Source organism: Aulonocara sp. 'chitande type north' Nkhata Bay, linkage group LG2 (genome assembly GCF_057382095.1).
Source record: "Aulonocara sp. 'chitande type north' Nkhata Bay isolate Kocher_YH1m ecotype deep benthic linkage group LG2, A_spYH_male_GT1.1, whole genome shotgun sequence".
Lineage (NCBI taxonomy): Eukaryota > Metazoa > Chordata > Actinopteri > Cichliformes > Cichlidae > Aulonocara > Aulonocara sp. 'chitande type north' Nkhata Bay.
The window spans coordinates 678,301-693,527 of NC_141345.1; the positions used below are offsets into that span (position 1 = coordinate 678,301).

At 42.2% G+C, this 15,227-nt stretch overlaps 1 protein-coding gene across 2 annotated transcripts; it reads left to right on the forward strand.

The window, feature by feature from the left end:
- Positions 1-466: 466 nt before the first annotated feature.
- Positions 467-12,195, forward strand: sfxn5b (sideroflexin 5b). Of its 2 annotated transcripts, XM_086300781.1 has the most exons (14): positions 467-781; positions 3,636-3,704; positions 5,244-5,321; positions 5,517-5,543; positions 5,652-5,706; positions 5,801-5,826; positions 5,946-5,999; positions 6,212-6,268; positions 6,347-6,412; positions 6,562-6,652; positions 8,458-8,573; positions 8,703-8,788; positions 9,851-9,968; positions 10,221-12,195. In XM_086300781.1, the coding sequence occupies exons 1-14, from the start codon at positions 725-727 to the stop codon at positions 10,296-10,298; spliced, it is 978 nt and encodes a 325-aa protein (XP_086156907.1). In that variant the 5' UTR covers positions 467-724; the 3' UTR covers positions 10,299-12,195. The 2 variants fall into 2 exon arrangements, with proteins under 2 accessions (XP_086156907.1, XP_086156917.1); XM_086300791.1 differs by lacking the exons at positions 5,652-5,706; positions 5,801-5,826; positions 5,946-5,999.
- Positions 12,196-15,227: the final 3,032 nt, after the last annotated feature.

Here is a 15,227-nt window from a genome sequence, read left to right on the forward strand (position 1 = left end):
GAAGATAGCATTTAAAATCTTATTTTGGGGGGTATCTGATGCATATTAACAGTGTTCATAATTAAGTAACCCCAAAGTAACATTATAGGGGAAAAAATGAATGCTTTGAAAGTGACGCTGGAAGTGTCATTTATCCGAATTTATCATGCACATTTCGCTCCATATGCCACAGTTGGCTTATTTATTATTTTTTCTCAGTTTCCTCTTATTTTTCTTCATATGTATCAGCGTTATAAGAGGAGAAAAAACAAAATCTCTTGTCTTTTTTCTTGGTGTTTTGAGATGGAAGTAATTTCCTAAGCGGCAGTGTCTTGCTTCTCTCCACAGAATGATAAGAGGTAATGAAAGTGTCTGACTGATAACATAGATTGTCGCTGCTGGTTCTTTATTAAGTCGCTCCAGGCCGACCATTACTCCTTGCAGACATCCGGCCACGCCCCCTCACATTATGAGTAATTGGGTCTATCTGACACCTATGGTGGCATCAGCGGTTATCTCTCCCCAAGATCAATCCGAACAGTTATGCAATAGCGTTCACCTAATCGATTATTTGGGATGTGTAGTCATGCGCTTCAACTTTGCCAGCGTTAAAGCAAATGAGAAAACTACATCTCCCGGCAGGCTTAGCGGCACATTGCTTCACTAGTTACACATTGAATGTAGTTCGCTGTACTTGGAAATCCGTTCATGATCCAGTTCATTAATAAATAAATAGTTGAGTGTCATGGCGGAATCCGCAGCGTGTCCTGCATTCCAGCTCGGGAGACCCCGATACGACCAGGTAAGCCCCCCCTCTACCCTCCGCTAACCATCCGTTAATGGGATTTTGTTTTCAGGCTTTTCGGTGGAAAACAGCTCCATCCTCCGCCCTGCAGCCGCTCCGTTCCGGATGCTGAGGCAGTTTGTGGGCACAAAGTTGGCTTTGATTTGTGATCCGATTCTTCGTTGCCTTTATTTAAACCGCAGTAACTTCCAGCTGCTAGTGAACTTGGTAGAGATGGATGAGTTTTGACTTTATTGCAGTTTTTATAGTGGAAATGATTTCTCGTCGGCAGTGCCATATCAGTGTTTTATGAGATTCCACGCCTCTTCGACGCACGGTTATATCACTGTTCGGATCTGCAGTCAACACACTGAGAGCTCGCCGTCGGTCGTTTTCTCTCAAATCTTCAACTGGCTGTCTGAGTTTGGCTTTTCCTATTTTCACTTTTAATCTAGGCTTCAAAATCTGTTGGAACATCTTGTACAATAATCCAGTCCAACCAAACTTTCTTTTTACCCCCAGGATGCTTCCTGCAGACTGCTGTTGCTCCCACTTTGTTTGACGTTACTGGACTTCCACGAATGTCTGAAGCTCATTACTGAATTTTCCCTCCGTTAGTTAATTTGCAGTGGTCAGGCCTGACAGATAACGTGTCCTTCACGTTGACTCCGATGGCACGTTGAGGACAAGTTAAACTCGCATCTAATTATTCTGTGGTCATTCCCATTTAACGAACAGCAGTATTAAGGGAGTTATTTACGCTGTAATGTCAATGCACAGAGTAAAGTCTTCATGCGTGGAGTGTAAATTAAAGTCACACTAAACTGCTTTAAATCTGATGTTCTCTCAACTCACACGAGCGACCAATACAGTTGTTATTATGCCACCATGACAGCAGAAAAAAATATTGGAAAATATGAAAATTTTCCCACAACTACTGAAGTGTTTTCGGGTCAAGTACATTTGATGTGACAGATCTTTACTGAAGAAATGCACAAAGAGACACAGAAATCATTCAAATATTATTCAGATATTATTCTATTATTCCATTCTATTTCTTAACTTGCTGTTCAGTTTAACCAAGAGGCACTGTGTTTTGCAGGAGTGACCTAACCTGGAGTGTTTTTCAGTACAGGCAGGAGCTGGCACTCTGACAGAGCACAAACACGAGGGGAACATGCAAACTCCACACCCAGTGGCCCTAAAACCAGGTTTAACCCCAGGACCCTCTTTCAGTGGTTCAGAAGTGCTATCGCTGCAAAAATTGTAACCCCCCCCCCCCAAAAAAAACCAAAAAAAAAAAACCAAAAAAAAAGAAAACCCTGCAAAAATGACCACAAAAAGATATAAAGCAGCAAGTAAGAGTTACAAAAGGATAAGGAAGGGATGCAGCATTACACAAAATGACTACGGTGAGATGTAGAACAACACAAAGAGACACAAGATGACGTCAAAGACACAAAAAGACCAAAAGAGACACAAATGAATGTTGTCTCTCGCAATCTGTCTCTCTTGATCTAATTTAGGAGGATTGAAGCACTGCATGCATGAGTGTGCCTCCAGATCTGTTTCATAATTCATTCATGGACACACCAATTAGTACAGGATATTGCATTGTTCACAGACTGCCCAAGTGACAGCTTATTAACAGTCTTTGTCTCAGGATATTTATCATTTTTTTTAACTGATTACCATCACCAAGGCTCCCCAGCTCGGCCCCGCCATTAGTTTTTCATTGCTCTTTCCCCTCTGGTCCTCAAAAAGACGTTCGTTTTTCATCAGTAACCTGCAGTTCATGTTGGGCTGTTCAAGGTGCTGCAATACTTTTAGTTCTTTGCATCAAAGCATTAAAAATTAGGGCAGTCCTTGAATCAGCATGAATCTTGTTTGGTTTGTCTGTGCTCTGTGCCGCGCTCCATCTCTGCTAGCCTTGTTGTGTGTTCTCCAGGGAGCTGAAACTCATGCATATTAATTACTCATGCTCCTCACACAGATCCTCCCTTCGCCCCACTCTTACAAAACAGCACTGCAGCACATATGGCCTGTCAGAGGAGGAGACATGCGATGAGGGAACGAGGCAGTGACAGAAAACCCAGAGCAGTGATACGGATAGATTTATACACCTACGGTCTTTATAAGGACAGAAGGTTGTTTCCAGTCATTTCAATTTGAAACTGGTGCTAGAGAGGTAATGAAAATAGAGACGTGTCAGTTCCACTGTCATTCTGCTGTGTTTCCCTCCCTTCATCTCTGATAAATGTCTCTGACGGATTCTGATTGAAGCTGCCATGTTTTCACCCGTCTGGTTTGCCAAAGAGACTCTTGGCACAGGCTCCTGTTGGGCCTTTTCAGATTGCTGGCACACATACTTAGCAATTGGCATGCTGATGTAGAGACAGTGAAGGGAACAGAAAACAGGGCACTTGACCAGCAGCTTCAAGTCTCACTTGGGAGGAACTTTTACTGGAGTAAATGTGCAGATTGCTGGTGCATTTCCCCCAAACTTTAATCTTAAAATACATAATTTGCTTTTACATCTCAGCATTATTTCCTTCCATATGATTATAAGAAAACTGCTACACAAAGAAGTTGTGAATTACATTTTGAAGTAGATTAACGTGATCATGTGTATTCATTTCAGTGTTTCTGAACCTTGGTTTTGACCTTGCAAATATTCTTCCGTCAATATAAAACAACAGGATGCAGACATGTGATGTTATGAAGCTATTGCTGACTCAGTGTAACTGTGAGGCAGATAAAACTGTTTGTTATGATCACGAACAAGTCGAATGGAATTGGTTCTGTGTATTTGAGTGAAAACATGTTTTCCTGCTATTTTTAAGGATTAACTCTGTCATGCTGTCTTTCCCAGGGTTCGTTCTTTGGTCGACTGAGACACTTTGTAGACATCATTGACCCGAGCACTCTGTTTGTCTCACAGGTAACGTTTTCTCTAAAACATCTAGATGTACAGACAGGTGTCAAACTAAAGGAAAAACACAACAAAGTCTCTTTGTAAGATGCTCAGCCATCTCGGGCTGCCAGGACTGCTTCAGTGCAACTCTAGTCTCTAGTAGTGAATCTCCTATTTATGTTCTACTGTATTGAGAGCGGATGATGGTGAAGATCATGTCATACGATTCACATCATTTTCGTACCCATCAGCCAATTCAGGGTAGACTTGCAGTCAAGACCGCCTAAACCAAGACCAAGACAATATCAAGACCAGTGGGTATCGAGACCAAGACAAAGACGAGATGAGACCGAGAACGAGACAAAAAAGTCTTTAAACTGCAGCCGGATGCTGCTTCGTTTACGGGTGTCGGGCATATTTATGTGTTCTTGCGATGCACTCGCACAGCTCTCCTCACCGCTGTCTGCTGTCTCACTCACTCACTGAGAGGACAGACGGATGCTCCACTTGACTGTCGCGTCTCTCACCCTCTCTGTTTTTCACATAATGATATTATCCTATATCCTCGCATGTGATTATGGGATTGGAGCATAGCTGAGCCACTGTGTGAGAGCTGAAAGGAAATTAAGTGAGGAGCGGCTCTCGCTCAATGGGAGTCGACTCTTCTGATTCACTACAAAGCGCTCTGTAAGCACGGCTCGTAGAGCTGATGCTTTTGTGCATGACACATTATCGAACGTTACGCTGTGCGTCGTGGATACTGTTGACTCCAAATCTCCCGACCACTATGTCGATCTGAGACAGGAAGACCAAGACAAGACCGAGACCAAATCCGTCAAGGCCAAGACAAGACCAAGACCACGTAAAAGTGGTCTCGAGACCAAGACCGGTCTCGAGACATCCAACTCTAATTCAGGGACCCCTCGTGTTCTTTGGATGGTGACCCTGGTATCCTGAGACGCCACTCCCACGAGGACAGAAACATTTTATTAGAGGATAAAGTTGAACATGGGACAAGTGGATTTAAACCATTCCAGGAAAACCCCCCTTCCACATCATAACTGAGCCACCAGGTCCCCTCACTGTGTGGGCAAGGGGCTCAGGGTTTTTCTGCAATTTCTCACCCTCAGTTTGTACAATAAATAAAACTCCATATATCTGTATCTGTGTGTCATATTTCACAGTGATATTCCTGATTCATGAAAACATTTTGTATTTGAACATCTTAAAAGGTGTCACAGTGGAGTAATAAAAACTCAAGAATTCAACTATCAACTTGCTAAACATGCCATGTGCACATGATGGATAGGTTTCTCATAACTCTACAACAAATAATTGTTAAAATGCCAAATTAATTACAAGGTAAAGCTTTTTTTGCAGTCTTAAATATTTTCCTGTCAAATGCAAAGTGATGTTCAAGTGTATTTTCAGATGGAAAGGTGCTGTATTGTGGATAAATTTGTTTATATATGTTCAGGTACAGCGCCGCAGTAATACAGAATTCTATATTCTACACAATCTTGTTCCTGCAAAAGGATAATTTCATTCTTGTTCCAATTTTGACAGAAACGGCTAAACGAATGCATCAAACTCCTCGATGACTACAAACATGGCTCACTCCCACCTGGAGTGTCTGACGTTCAGGTGAATGTTACGACATAATATTACACAATCTGTTCCTGAGAGAAATCACAACATCCTGGCTACAGCAAAATGTACATTTTCACAATATAGAAAAGGCAAACTCAATAACATCTTCCATCCATTTAAGGAAAATTATAATAATACTTCATATTTAATTATAGTTCTTTTGTTTTATTGCATTGCTCACATGTTCAGCTGTGGGAAGCACAGAAGATCAAACAGGTAAGTATTATATCGGACGTAAGTCGGCCCACGTTTACTGCCCTTTCATACATTCAAGTCTCTGGGCTGCTGGCGGCATGAGGAAGCTTTCATGCTCTCTGCACGCAGGCCATCATTCATCCTGACACAGGAGAGAAGATCTTCATGCCATTTCGAATGTCAGGTACGGCCTCAGATGAAGATCTTTGCTGAACTTGTTTGAGTTGATCCATTGTATCATCATTGTCTACACTGAAAATCATGTTTTCACTGTGCAGGTTATGTACCATTTGGAACACCAATTGTAAGTCACATATGAAAGCCATGCATTTCATAGAACACGGTCAAATTTGGGGACAGATGAAAGGAGATTTTGAACTTATTTTGTCCAAAAATAAGCTCCTATTCCCTGATTTCATCTAGGTCATTGGCCTTCTTCTCCCAAATCAGACTGTGGTGTCTACCATTATATGGCAGGTACTGTAAATAACATGCTTATTGTAAATCATTGCATTTATTGTCCATTTTGAACATCTGGTAAGTGCACTTTTACTGGGTACATGCAAAGCTTTACCACCTGTTATACACTGGGACATTGTAAAATAAAGTGCTGCTGCTCTGTTTAACACTACTCGCTCATCCTTTAAGCCCGGCTCTTCCCTCATGTCCTCCCTTCCTTTTTTCTTCAGTGGTTGAACCAGAGTCACAATGCCTGTGTGAACTATGCGAATCGTAATGCGACAAAGGTAAAAATGCAAATAAATACAAACTAAACTAAAAAAACCAACTATACAAATGTTGTGACACTGTTTGTTTTTCTTCAGCCTACACCAACATCCAAGTTTATTCAAGGCTACGCAGGAGCTGTGACGAGTGCTGTATCTATTGCAGTGAGTGGGTTTAAGATTAATACAGTTCGTCTTGTGGAATAACTTTTATCATGTTGCAGATGTTTAACTGCAGCACTGTGGAGCTGTATAAAAAGCTGGTTTTACTTGGAATTACGAGATTTAACAGATATTTATTCCATATTTTATAGGTGGGACTGAATGTGCTGATTCAGAAGGCCAATAAATTGAGTCCTGCCACCAGAATGATAATACAGAGACTTGTCCCCTTTCCAGCTGTAGGTAGGTTTTCAAAGGAGCCTTTGTTATGATGAGGGTGGGTTTCATGTGGCCCTCTGCTGGTTGATCTTACATCTTGTTTAAAAATGATTTCAGAGTTTTGTAATTGTGCTAGGATATTTTATGTATTCCTTTTATTATTGAACTTGTTATTCTCATGAACATCAGCAGTTCTACAGATTAATCCACGACATGCTTCTATTTTCTTCTTCTTTGTCAGCTTCATGTCTGACTGAACACCCTGGTACTTTGTACAAATTGGTTAACATCATTTCAACATTTTAATATCAGGTCATGTTTAATTTTTGTATGTTTCCTGAATGTTTCTAGCTCTGAATAAAGCTGTATGGGAAAGGTTTCTCATAACTAAAAGACCAAAAAGTGCTGCATTAATTCATTTTATATCCTAGAATATTAGCTAGAAACTAACAATCACACTACCCGCTACAAGCAAGCACTTGACAACAGTGGGAACGAAAAACCCTCCTTTTAACAGAAAGAAACCAGATTCAGGGAGGGGCAGCCATCCGCCATGATTGATGAAGAAACAGTGCATCATTAGAAGCTCCCAGCAACCGGACATTTTTGCAGTATAACTAAAGGCTGGTGAAGGGTCATCTACACGAGTATGAACTGCAAGCTTAATCAAAAATGCACATTTTAGGTGTAATCTTAGCTGGCTCCATAGCAGAGAGACCTGATAGCTGAAGGTTGTATCTGATATTCTGCTTTTGATAATGCTGGGAACTACTCTGTACATTCACTCAATTCTATTCTTGTAATTTAACCAATCCGGAAAAAGTAACCGGAAATACATAAGAGGAATGAACAGTGCTGAATAGGCCAATCGCAATAGGTGCAAGCTGCATCAACCTGAAATGTAGTTACATTTCCAAGGAAGTGCAGGTTGGGTTATGCTGTAGGTGTGGGGTTTCAAAGAGGTTTGCAGTTATGACATGCCAATGGTGTAGATTTCCCACTGAAGCATAAATCCCTGGTAAACCTTCAGTCACAGAGCGATGCTCTGTTAGGATAATACGGTACTATGTGGTCTTTAAATGGCCTGGTAAAATGGCCTGCATTTGTATAGCGCTTTTCCAGTCCCTAAGGACCCCAAAGCGCTTCACACTACATTCAGTCATTCACCCATTCACACACACATTCACACACTGGCGATGGCAAGCTACGTTGTAGCCACAGCCACCCTGGGGCGCACTGACAGAGGCGAGGCTGCCGGACACTGGCGCCACCGGGCCCTCTGACCACCACCAGTAGGCAAACATGGGGTTAGTATCAGGAGGCAGCCTGGGATCGAACCACCGACCTTCTGATTAGTGGCTGACCTGCTCTGCCACCTGAGCTACAGCCACATAGTCTTTAAGATAAGATGGAGGCTGATTATGTCTTTTATGAGAATTAAATTCTGATAACACGGAGCCAGTGAAGAGAAACTGAAAATGAAGAAATGTGATTTCTCTTTTAGTTTTAGTTAGCGCTCTCGCTGCAGTGTTCTGGATCAACTGAAAGTGTTTCAGGGACATTTAAAGTGACCTAATAATGCATTACAATAGTCATGCCTGGAATTGATACGTGCACGATCTTTTCAGCATCGTCATCACTCTGAGACAGGATTTGACAGTGATGGTAATGGAGAAAGTAATGGTAGTGTCCTGGTTTGGGCCACAGTGTTGTGGCTGCACAGACTACAGTCACAACGTCTGTGGCTGCAGTCGTTGTTTGTCAGTCTCTGCACAGATTCTGGTTAAAATGCATTATAATTTCTGAGCTGTCTCCCTCTCCCTTTCCAGCTAGTGCAAACATCTGTAACGTGGGCCTGATGAGACACAATGAGCTGTCCGAGGGCATCGATGTGCTTGACAACAACGGGAACATTGTGGGATCCTCCAGAATTGCTGCGAGACATGTGAGGGCTCTTTCATTTTTGCATGCATGATTCTCGTTTGAAATCCAAATGCCATCTGATTTCCTGAAAAATAAATAAATAAACTCAGTGTTTGAAATGGAGCATGTGCACAATGTTCTCTATCCCCAGGCAATCATGGAAACTGCCTTTACACGTGTGGTCCTCCCAATGCCAATCTTTGTCCTGCCCCCCATCATTATGTCCTACCTCGAGAGGTTTGTGCAGAAATACATTGTTAAGATTTTTTTCCTGTTAGGGTTGCAACTAGTGACTTACTTTTGTTGCTGTTAGTTGTTGTTAGTTGTTGGCCAGTTGGTCTAGAAAAGTACATAAAGCTGCTGCCAAAAGTTCCTAGAGCGATGTGGCACAGTTAAAACAGTAACAGCACAAACCTCAAACATGTAAAATGATCAGAATGTAAAATATAATGCAGTAAGTTTTCCAACAAAGCAAATCAAACAAAAAAGAAAAGCAAATGAAAAGAAACAAATGTACTCATATAGAATAATTACGTTTATGAATGCTGTTGTGGGTAATGATGCTTTTTATTCAACCTATAATACAAGAAAATGCAGCGACCACCCATTTAGTCAAAACTGAAGTAACACTAGTACTTAAGTATGACTGTGACTAAATCAAATCATGGCAAAAGAACAGTTGAAGCCTAAGTTAGCCTTTTAATTAAAGTACAATTTAATAATCTGGCAGGTGCAGGGCTTTGTATTATCAGCTTTGATGTTTTTGCCTCCTGATGGTTATCCAAAGTCAGACTCTAACACAATCAGCAATCAATAAATCCATTACAGTAGTTTGCTTTGTGTCATTGTGCAGCAAACTGGGACTGCTTTACCATTGCTTTAATTGTGCTCTTTTTTAGTATTGGCTGCTTGAATTTGTTCTAAAAATGCACAGCAAATACTACAAGTACTACTTTGTGTGTACTGAACCAAAGCTGGCATGTGTTGTGCCCCGAAGTGTTTACTAAACTATTCATTCAGTCAAAGGTCACAAGAGTAAAGGACAGACAATATAAGAAGAAATAGAAAAGTAAAGCAGATTTTGTGCCTTTAAAGAAGAATCTGCAGTCAGATTTATGATATTCTCTCACACACACATAAATCTCACACCCTCTAATCGTGCAGAAATAGCTCCCCTAAATCTGCACATGATGTTTTTCTCCAGATCCAAAAATAACTCATAGCTTTGCAGGAGTCATCTGGGATCGATCCACACAGCACGCTCACATTTCTTTTTTATCTCTGCCTTGACTTGTGTAGGCTGCGATTTCTGCAGAGCAACCGCAGGCTGTTGCTGCCCATCCACAGCGTTGTGTGCCTGGTTACCTTTGGCCTCTCCTTACCCATGGCCATCAGTCTGTTCCCCCAGATGTCTCAGGTACAGGACATACACTGTTAGACGGGCTGCTGCCTTCAAGGCCAGATGGCACAGGGAGCAGCTGTGCAAAAATTCAAATTACATGTACACAGCTTGACATGCAGAGCCCCGACCCACATCCTTTTATTCCAGCGTCTAATTAAAACTCTAAATGACTTTCAAGGCTAAAGGAAGGAGAGAAGAGCTCAATTCTTACATTTGGTTTCATGGTCTTTGTTTTGCTTTCTTTCACTCTCTTTTTTTTGTTGGCAGATCGAGGTGTCTTGCCTTGAGCCGGAGATTGCCATGGCAACAGATTGCAAGGTGGTGACCTACAACAAAGGTTTATGATGGATGGTGGTGGAGTGGGAGAGGAGAGCAAAGGGAGCCAGGAGGAAAAGGAGGCTGCAGTGTGAATAGCTGTCAGGGAGTCTCAGCTGTAGGGTTCCTCCTGTCGACAGGTTTGGGAACTATGTGCTGCATTTTTATCACAGGAAAGACTGCTTTTTAAACTGGTTTCTGCATTTATCAAGATCCCAGCAGTTATTAAATCATAGTTTTCTGAGAGGTTTTTTATTCTGTCGTCTCCTTTTTAAGAGCTCTTTGTATAGAAATGCTGATTTATTCTCTGCAAAGTCAGATTTAGCATCAGTTCATTATTTAATGCTGTATAAATAAGTGTTCCCTACAGATATGCTATTCTTTGTTGGTCCGACCGAGTACAGTTCTTCTCACTGCGTCATCCCTAACTTTGTCCGTCTGTGACTGGGGGACTGTGTATGCCGTGCAGAGCCAGTTTGTTTGAGCTTTTTGGTTTGAAACTGCTGCAAATGAACCAAAACAGTAAAAATATTCCTTCACTCTGTTTTGAATCTTGGGACAAACATTTGTAAAATATATTGAAAGCAAATGCAGTATTGATTATATGAGAGGAAATCAGCCCAAGGAGAGATGAACGTGTATAAGCTTATGAATCCAAAAATCGTTGGACAAACAGCGACGTGTATGTCCAGAGACTGTTCTGTGCACTGCTATTAAGCTGTAGCCACTTAATAGCAGTACAAAGACCAGTGTGCACAATTTCCACAGCCATTAATAAAGAAGAGCACACAGGTACCTAACTTCTTTAGTGGTGCATGCATGCATAAAGAGCAGCACCATAATCCAATAAAGTTAAAAAAGTTAAAGAAATGTTGCAGATGAAAGGTTTTCCCTGCCTGAAAGGAGGAATTAGATTTATTTCTAAAAAAGGAACCTTAATTTAAATTAAGTGATGTTTATTCACAGTCCTGAGTTGCTTGCGCTGTGATCAGATTTTAGTTAGATTTTTAAGAGATTTGCTGCAGCAACCTCCTAATTACAGCCCTCATATGGGAAACACAGTTCTCACAGTGCCCATGCTGAGCCACATATATTTAAAACATTTTCTTATTGTTTACTGACAGTAAGGAATATGGCCATGCAGAATAAGTCTTTTATATTGGATAAGACAAAACCCGATACCAATATATTAGGATCATTATGAGCCTCTTAATATAAAAATGTATTTATTTTTCCTTGTACTGGCTCCTATCCATCTGATGACTCTGTGGAGGTAGAGGCAAATATAAAATTATATATATATAAAATATAAAACTACAAGTAGTAAGTATTTTTCATCAGGTTCATTAAAGACATAAATCTACTGTATTGTGGCTGTGACATGTAGTGAGTGAGATGAAAACATCTTCTGAACTGCAGCTGATAATAATCTGATTATGGAGATGGAAAGGAGTCAGCTGCATGCAAACTAAGTTGTTCAGTGAGACTCACTCGGACGAGGGAAACTTTCACTATGAAACAATGTAAAAACGTGAAGCTCCTGTTAAGTAGCTGCACTCTCGATGTCTTATTGTTTATACAAGTTTTAAACTGGCAGTTGATACATGCCAGTGATTTTAACCCACACAATGAGAAAGAACTGCTAAAACATGGCATTACATTTTCTTGTATGAAGGTCATTTAGCTCCATTACTGACTGTTGTCAAGTTACTGTTTTATTATTAAAGAATTGCTTCTTTTGTACACAATTTGAAATAGAACCATAACATATACTACACAACTGACTGTTTTTAATTCTTTGTGTAAAACTTCCACTGATACTATTGCAAATGTTTGCCAGTCAAACAATGTAAACCTGATATTATTTTACTATATAGCCTGTAATAAATACTCTTACTGTATGTAAAGTGTCTGCACTCTTTACTTCATGTTGCTACAGGATGCTTTTCCACCCTTTACAGTAAGGCTTCTGTATTATGTTGGTTTCCCTGGTGAAAAAGTAATTGGCTGTTATAATATGAATGAACTCTGATTAACCATAACTTTTTGGAAACCTGAGTTCAGTTTCACTAGCTGTGCCCCAGCCTGATTACTGCCTGTTGAAGCAAGAAATCACTTAAATAGAACCTGTCTGACTAAGTGAAGTAGGCTAAAATGCCACAATCTAAAGAAACTCAAGAACGGATGAGAAACACATTAATTTGCATCTGTCCGTCTGGAAAGGGTTACACAGCCATTTCTAAAGCTTTGGGACTCCAGCAAACCACGGTGAGAGTCATTATCTATACATAAAGAAAAGTTGGCATAGTGGTGGACCTTCCCAGGAGGGCCAACCGACCAGAATTACCCAACGACGGGCGCTTTCCCGCGTCAACGAGGGTCGTTCAGGTTAACCCACTATGAGATCTTGCCTCACTCTATCATGTAATCTATTGGGGTCACCTGAAGCAAGAGGCGAGTGGGTGTTAAGGTTCCTGGGAAGGGATCCTAAGACTGCATTGTAGGTGGCAGACGGTGCTGCAAGCCATCCCCTCTGTTCAACATGGCCTTTTGTAGTGGACATAGATGGTTTCTTTCACTCCTCTTTCAAACCATCTGTCTTCTCAGTCCAAAACGTGGTAAGTGAGGAACAAGCCTGTCACTGGGGAAAGTACTACAGCTGTGGAAGACCTCCTGCGTGGTACCAGTACCAAAGACCTCCCATCCTAAGGACGCAAGCAGCTACAGTCCAGTAGCCCTGACATCACATCTGATGAAGACCCTCGAGAGGTTGGTTCTAAACCATCTGCGCCCCCTGGTGAGGTCTTCATTGGATCCGCTACAGTTTGCCTACCAGCCTGGCATCGGGGTGGAGGACGCCATCATCTACCTCCTGCACCGAGCTCTGACTGACCTGGAGAAGCCTGGAAGCTCTGTGAGGATCACGTTCTTTGATTTCTCCAGTGCTTTCAACACCATCCAGCTACGACTTCTGAGGGACAAGCTGGAGCTATCAGGAGTGGACCAACACATGTCCCAGTGGATACTGGACTACCTCACAGGCCGCCCACAGTATGTGAGGACACAGGGCTGTGTCTCTGACACGCTGGTCTGCAGTACGGGGGCCCCACACTGTGCTGGCACCGTTCCTCTTCACCCTCTACACCGCAGACGTCTCCATCAACTCCCCACGCTGCCACCTACAGAAGTTCTCTGACGACTCTGCCATAGTCACCTCATCACAGGTGAGGACGACTCAGAGTGCAGACAGTGGACTCTGGACTTTGTATACTGGTGTCAGCAGAACCACCTGCTGATCAGCGCCGGGAAAACCAAGGAGCTGGTGGTGAACTTCCGGAGACGCAGACCCACCACACTGACACCGGTGAACATCCAGGGAGTGGACATTGAGATAGTGGACTCCTATAGGTACCTGGGTGTTCACCTGAATAATAAACTGGACTGGAGCCACAACACTGATGCTCTTTACAGGAAGGGTCAGAGCAGACGCTACCTGCTGAGGCGGCTGAGGTCATTTGGAGTCCAGGGAGCGCTTTTAAAGACCTTCTATGACTCTGTGGTGACATCTGTCATTTTTTACAGTGTGGTGTGTTGGAGCAGCAGTTTATCTTCAGCTGAGAGGAAGAGGCTGGATAAACTCATCAGGAAGGCCAGCTCTGTTCTGGGATGCACCCTGGACCCAGTGCAGGTGGTGGGAGACAGAAGGACTCTGGCCAAAATAACATCTCTGATGGACAGAGTCTCCCAGCCCAATCTCCAATCTACCATTTCTCTCAAAAATCCTTGAAAAAATAGTTGCTTCACAAGTCCATCTTCACCTAACTGATAATAACCTTTACGAACAGTTCCAGTCTGGCTTTCGTCCTCTACATAGCACTGAAACTGCTCTTATAAAAATAACAAACGACCTTCTTATAGCAGCTGATTCTGGTCTCCTCTCCATCCTTATCCTTCTTGATCTGAGTGCAGCTTTTGACACCATCTCTCATCCCATTCTCCTTAGCAGATTAGCTTCTATTGGTCTCTCTCACACTCCACTAGCCTGGTTTAAATCATACCTATCTGACCGCACTCAGTTCATTCAATTAAAATCCTTCACTTCTCAGCTTTCTCCTTTATCCACTGGGGTGCCCCAGGGATCTGTCCTCGGGCCCCTTCTTTTCATCATCTACCTTCTTCCACTCTGACATATTTTTCGTAAATATAATATTCAGTTCCACTGCTACGCCGATGACACCCAGCTCTATCTCTCTACCAAACCTGACTCTACTCTTCCTCCACCCTCCCTCATCCTCTGTCTAGCTGAACTTAATTCTTGGTTCTCCTCCAACTTTCTTAAACTCAACAGCAATAAATCGGAACTTCTTCTGGTTGGCACTAAACGACTGCTATCCAGAATTAACAATTTCTCTCTCACCATCAATAACTCGCTGGTCCCTATCTCTCCCTCTGTGAAAAGCTTGGGTGTCATTCTCGATAGCACATTATCCTTTAACTCGCATATCAATAATATTACACGTGCAGCATATTTCCAACTCCGTAACATTAATCGCCTCCGCCCCTTCCTCACACCTCACGCCACTGCCATTCTCATCCATAATCTTGTTATCTCTAGAATTGACTACTGCAACTCATTATTATTTGGCCTCACACAAAAATCTATCAACAAGCTCCAACGTGTCCAGAACTCTGCTGCCCGTATTATTACTAGGACTTCTTCTACCCACCACATCTCCCCAATCCTGAAGCAACTTCACTGGCTCCCGGTCAAATTTCGCATCCATTTTAAAATAATTCTGTATACATTCAAGGCTATTCATTCTCTCTCTCCACCGTACCTCTCTGACTTATTACAGATGAAGCTCCCATCCCGCTGCCTCAGATCTTCATCTTCTCTTTCTCTCTCTGTTCCCTCTGCTCGTCTGATCACAATGGGAGGGAGGGCCTTTAGCTGCTCTG

Excerpts from the sequence above, each read along its gene's own strand:
- sfxn5b (XM_086300781.1), top strand. The coding sequence starts at position 725 with ATGGCGGAATCCGCAGCGTGTCCTGCATTCCAGCTCGGGAGACCCCGA. Across the intron at positions 782-3,635 it reads GGAGACCCCGATACGACCAG|GGTTCGTTCTTTGGTCGACT; the intron begins GTAAGCCCCCCC and ends TGTCTTTCCCAG. Across the intron at positions 6,000-6,211 it reads TGTCTACCATTATATGGCAG|TGGTTGAACCAGAGTCACAA; the intron begins GTACTGTAAATA and ends TTTTTTCTTCAG.